Raw genomic sequence first — 5,000 nt, 5'->3', positions numbered from 1 at the left:
GGACCTGTTTCAAAGGGGCACCTCTGCAAGAGTGAACTGGGGGAAGAGTCTGTCCCTGTTGCAGGGCGTGGCAGTGCCACACTTACCCATGCACTGTCAGTGGGGCAGGGACGGGCTTAAGATCCTGGGAGTCTTCTTCGGTACGGAGCAGTACATCCAGAGGAACTGGGAAGGGCTGGCTGATAAGGTGCTGGGGAGGTTGCGGAGGTGGGAGTGGATTCGACCGCAATTGTCGTTCAGAGGGCGGGTGTTGATAGTCAATAATTTGGCAGCATCCATGCTGTGGCATAGATTGACTGTGTTTAACCCGCCAGCTGAGCTTGTCGCCTCCTTACAGAAAAGTTTTGTGAACTTCTTCTGGGATGGGAACCATTGGCTACCTCCAGGAGTCCTCTACTTACCCCTGGCTGAGGGGGGGCAGGGGCTCATCCATCTGGCCAGTAAGGTTAAGGCAATGAGGCTGCAGTCCGCCCAGAAGCTGCTATACGGGACTGATCTACCGTGGGTGGATTTCGGTCTGGCAATGCTGAGAACCAGGACTGAGATGCTTTTGGATTGACAGCTGTTCCTGGTGCCACACACTGCCACTGTTCAAACTGAGCCAACAAGTTTTTATAGCTCAGTTTTTGAGGCCTGGGGACACTTTAGGGTGTCACGTTCGGAGCATTATGGCCTCAATGAACCTTTGTTCTTTAATCCTTTCTGGACAATGGAGGGTGACATATCAAGGAACATTGTGTCTCTTTTCACTGGGGCAAAACAACACTTGGCCACCTGCTGAACCTCGCTGATAGACGCTGGCGCTCTGTCCTTGACCTGGTGTCCTCTTTGGGCTGCAGGTCAGAAAGGGTAGTGGAGGGCATATTGAGAAGCCTGAAGGCAGGTCTTCCTGACTGTCTATTAGGATTCATCAATAATGTTCTGGATCGGGGCCCTTTTGAGGTCCCCTTTCCGGATTTACGTATTACCCCTAAAAGCCCCACATATGCTTCTACAGGGACACTGCTTTCTTTTAAGGGGATGCTTGATATACATTTTACATCAGTGGACAGAAAGATGTTGTATAATGCCATTGTCAAATCTGCTAATGCTAATGTGCTTAAGGGGAGGGTTGACACAAAATGGAGGGGTCATTTTGGGGGCAGTGAAGATCTGTCACCATCATGGAGGGTACTGTACAAGCCCCCCATACCAAAAAGGTCTGGGGACCTTCAGTGGCGGGTACTTCACTGTGTCATGGCCACAAAGGTCTTTGTCGTCAAGTTCAGGCATGATCTCTCACCTTTATGTAGTGTCTGTAATGTACCCGATTCAGTGTTTCATGTTTTTTGTGACTGTCTGAAATTGTTGTCCCTTTTTCAGTTGTTGGAGGGAGTGGGCCAGAGGTTGGGGTTCACTTTCTCAAAAGAACTGTTCATCCTTGGGGTTAAATACTCCAAAAACAAAAGGGAACTGTGCACCTTCATGAACTTCTTGATTGGCCAAGCAAAACTGGCAATATGGAAGGGAAATCGGTTGGAGGAGGAGGGCCAGTTTGTCAACCTTGTGGACATGTTTAAAGCTTTGGTGGAATCAAGGGTTAGGGTTGAAGGTTTTTTTAAAGTTTCAGACAGTGTGGCTCATTTCTCACAGAAATGGTGTACTGACAAGGGTCTGGTCTCCATTGTTGATGGGGCCTTGGCATTTGTGTGGTGATGTCATGGGGACTGGGGGGTTGGGGGGGGGGGTTATACTGTAGTGTTTTAAGGTGGTTTTTGATCCATGCAATGGTTCAATAAAAGGGGTTTTAAAAGTCAAAAGTCTCTCTTTTCTCCCTCTTGCTCTCTCCCTCTCCATCTCTCCATCTCTTCTCTCTTGCTCTCTCTCTCTCTCTCTCCCTTTCCATCTCTCCATCTCTTCTCTCTTGCTCTCGCTCCCTTTCCATCTCTCCATCTCTTGCTCTCTTGCTCTCGCTCTCTCTCCCTCTCTCTCTTTTCTCCCTCTCTCTCTCTCCCTTTCCATCTCTCCATCTCTCTCTCTCTCTCTCTCTCTCTCCCTTTCCATCTCTCCATCTCTTCTCTCTCTCCCTCTCTCTCTCCCTTTCCATCTCTCCATCTCTTCTCTCTTGCTCTCGCTCTCTCTCCCTCTCTCTCTTTTCTCCCTCTTGCTCTCTCCCTCTCTCTCTCTCTCTCTCTCTCTCCCTCTCCATCTCTCTCTGTCTCTCTCTCTCTCCTTCTGTCTCCTCTCTCTCTCTCTCTCTCTCTCTATCTCCCCCTCTCTCTCTTTCAGAGAAAAGTTGCTTCATCTCCCCTGAGGTTTCTGCTGGCCTGCTAACCATGTGCGGAGCAAAATGCATACACAAAGTAAGCCAATGAGTGGACGTGTATCTCATTGATAAAAGTAAAACGGTCATCAGTTATGAAAGTTGACATTTCCTTTAGCAACATGACCTGCAACCCGGACAGAAATATAACACAATATACTAGAACTCCAATACATCCACAATTCCACATACATCAGTACTCACAATACATTTCCAATACATCATCACACATCAATACTCAGTGAACCTAAAAACCCATTCAACATCACAGTATGTTTATATCTAGAGGTATAATAAATAGTGCATTATGATGGGTGTGTACAGATTGGTGTAGGTGTGTGTTTTAATGCCTATGAGAAATATTCAGTGAGTGCTATCATGTGTTGTAATGCAAATGTATGACAAAAGTATTGTGTGTGAGTAGGTATGTGTTGTATGATAAATGTTTTGTTTTAAATGCATTGTTTGTGTTTATATGATAAATGCATTGTGTGTGTGCGTGTGTGTGTGTGTGTATGTGTATGTGTATGTGTATGTGTATGTGTATGTGTGTGTGTGTGTGTGTGTGTGTGTGTGTGTGTGTGTTGTAATGTATATGATAAATGTATTGTGTGTGTACGTGTGTGTTGTAGTGTATATGATAAATGTATTATGTAATATATTATGTTTAGGTGTGCGTTGTAATGAACATGTACTGTGTACTGTAACAATGTTTTATGCGTGGGCTATGGCATGATTGTGAGTTTGATCATAACTTTACTTCTTGAAGTAGACATTATCCTCCTCCCAAAACCAGGTGTAGGTCAGGTTGCCAGGATACGCCTCGGCTTGGCATGTGAACATGGCATTCTGGGAAATGTTTACAGTGATGTTTTCAGGTGGTGACACGATATATGGAGGTCCTGGGAAAAAAAAAATCACACTTAAATAAATAACACCGACATGAAATCCACATTCTTCATTTAAAAGAACACGGCAACAATTTGGGACATTAGCTTATTCACCATATAATCCAGAGTTAGGTAAGTCGATACATACTCTTCTCGTCATTGTGTGTACAGTTCCTCGGTTCCACCACATAAAAGCTCCAACAATTTCCTATTTACATGTTGTGATTTGTATAGTTACAGCGCAAATAACTATGTCACATAAGACAGGGGTTCTAAATGTTTTTGGTTCCAAGGACCCCTTTTGGGGGAGAACATTTTCCAAGGAACCCCTTATAACCGTAACAATTAAGCATGTCATTTGTATTCTCTGAAGTTGTGGACAGGTCCACTATCCCATGTTTTTTTGGCAGATGTGCAACTTCGTCTTTTGTCACTTTTGGATTTTGTATCACTTGACAACATGGAATAACTCAAACACTTCTACACATTCATCAGCTTTATGGGTGAAAAGGGGCATCATCTGTAGATATTATTTTTTTAAATGATAAAACTCAACTTTATAATTTCAAGCAAATTATTTTGCAGACCCCTTGGCTATGGGTCGCAGATCCCAAAGGGTTCCCCGGACCCCAATTTGAGAACCACTGGCATAAGACACAGGCATTTTCTAAGCATATTGGAACTACATTCTCATTCAGGCGAAGCACTGCTAGTTGGGATTTGCAGAAGTAACACCATCTGCCAGCACGTCTTTTTGGAACGTTTTCCGTTCGGTTTGCAGCAGTGGTTTAATATTTAGTCACATAGGACTTGGCAGTTTTCCTCTGCCACTATCAACATTGTCAACAATCAAAGTCCCACCCCTTCCTTGATTCAATTGGCTAGCAAGAGAGAAGTGACATTGACGAGCCCAGCTCTGTTCTAAAAGTTGAACAGATTTAAATATTCAGGGCTCTGAGCGCTGCGGGAAAAAACGGTCAGCGCCGAGGGCTTTTTTTCTGGCCGAGGACGCTGAGTGCTGTGAACGCTGAACTTCATAGGATTTGTATAGAAAATAGCCGCAGTCGGCGCAAAAATTGGTGCTCTGTGTGTGTGAGAGGGAACAGTCATTCTTGTCATGGAAAACACTGGGGGTGTGTGTGTGTGTGTGTGTGTGTGAGAGGGAACAGTCATTCTTGTCATGGAAAACACTAGATCTCCATACTCTGAGTACTGTCTGTTTGCTTTCGTGACTATGTGGGTGTGTGTGTGGGTGTGTGTGTGTGGGTGGCAGCATATGGGTTTGTAAGAGCTGCAAAACAAGAGACAGTATGTGTGTGTGTGTGTGTGTGTGTGTGTGTGTGTGTGTGTGTGTGTGTGTGTGTGTGTGTGTGTGTGTGTGTGTGTGTAAGAAGAGTCAAAGAGGAATGACACATATATGACTTTTCAGAGGTGGCCAGTGGGAGTATGTGTGCGTGTGCGTGTGTGTGTGTGTGTGTTTGTGTGTGTGTGTGTGTGTGTGTGAGATGACACAGAGGTGGCCAGTGGGAGAAAGGGCGGACTGAGTCACCACCATCTGGGAGCAAGGATGCCCTTTACCAAAACAACCCCACTAACGAAAAAGGAGAAAAGAGGAGAGAGGAGAGGAGAGAAGAGGAGAGAGAAGAGGAGAGGAGGGGAGAGGAGAGGAGGGGAGAAGACCAGAGAGGAGAGGAGAGGAGAAGAAAGGGGAGAGGAGAGGAGCAGAGAGGATAGAGGAGAGGAGAGGAGAGGAGAAGAAAGGGGAGAAGAGGTGAGAGGAGAGGAGCAGAGAGGATAGAGGGGAGGAG

The 5,000-nt window shown here is 45.6% G+C and overlaps 1 protein-coding gene across 1 annotated transcript in view; it reads right to left on the bottom strand.

The window, feature by feature from the left end:
* igsf9ba (immunoglobulin superfamily, member 9Ba) overlaps positions 1–5,000 on the bottom strand; it is a 76,272-nt gene that overhangs the window by 30,528 nt on the left and 40,744 nt on the right. Inside the window, exon 6 of the mRNA XM_076290352.1 lies at positions 3,063–3,204. Within this exon, the coding sequence (XP_076146467.1) occupies positions 3,063–3,204 (142 nt within the window). The remainder of the gene's footprint in view (positions 1–3,062; positions 3,205–5,000) is intronic.

This window comes from Alosa pseudoharengus, unplaced genomic scaffold (assembly GCF_046254945.1).
Source record: "Alosa pseudoharengus isolate Yale_2024_CS ecotype anadromous, Long Island Sound unplaced genomic scaffold, YU_APseudo_1.1 YU_APseudo_1.1_scf_18, whole genome shotgun sequence".
NCBI classification, from domain to species: domain Eukaryota; kingdom Metazoa; phylum Chordata; class Actinopteri; order Clupeiformes; family Clupeidae; genus Alosa; species Alosa pseudoharengus.
Note: the sequence above shows the minus strand (reverse complement) of the source record. Positions and strands in the feature narration are given on the sequence as shown.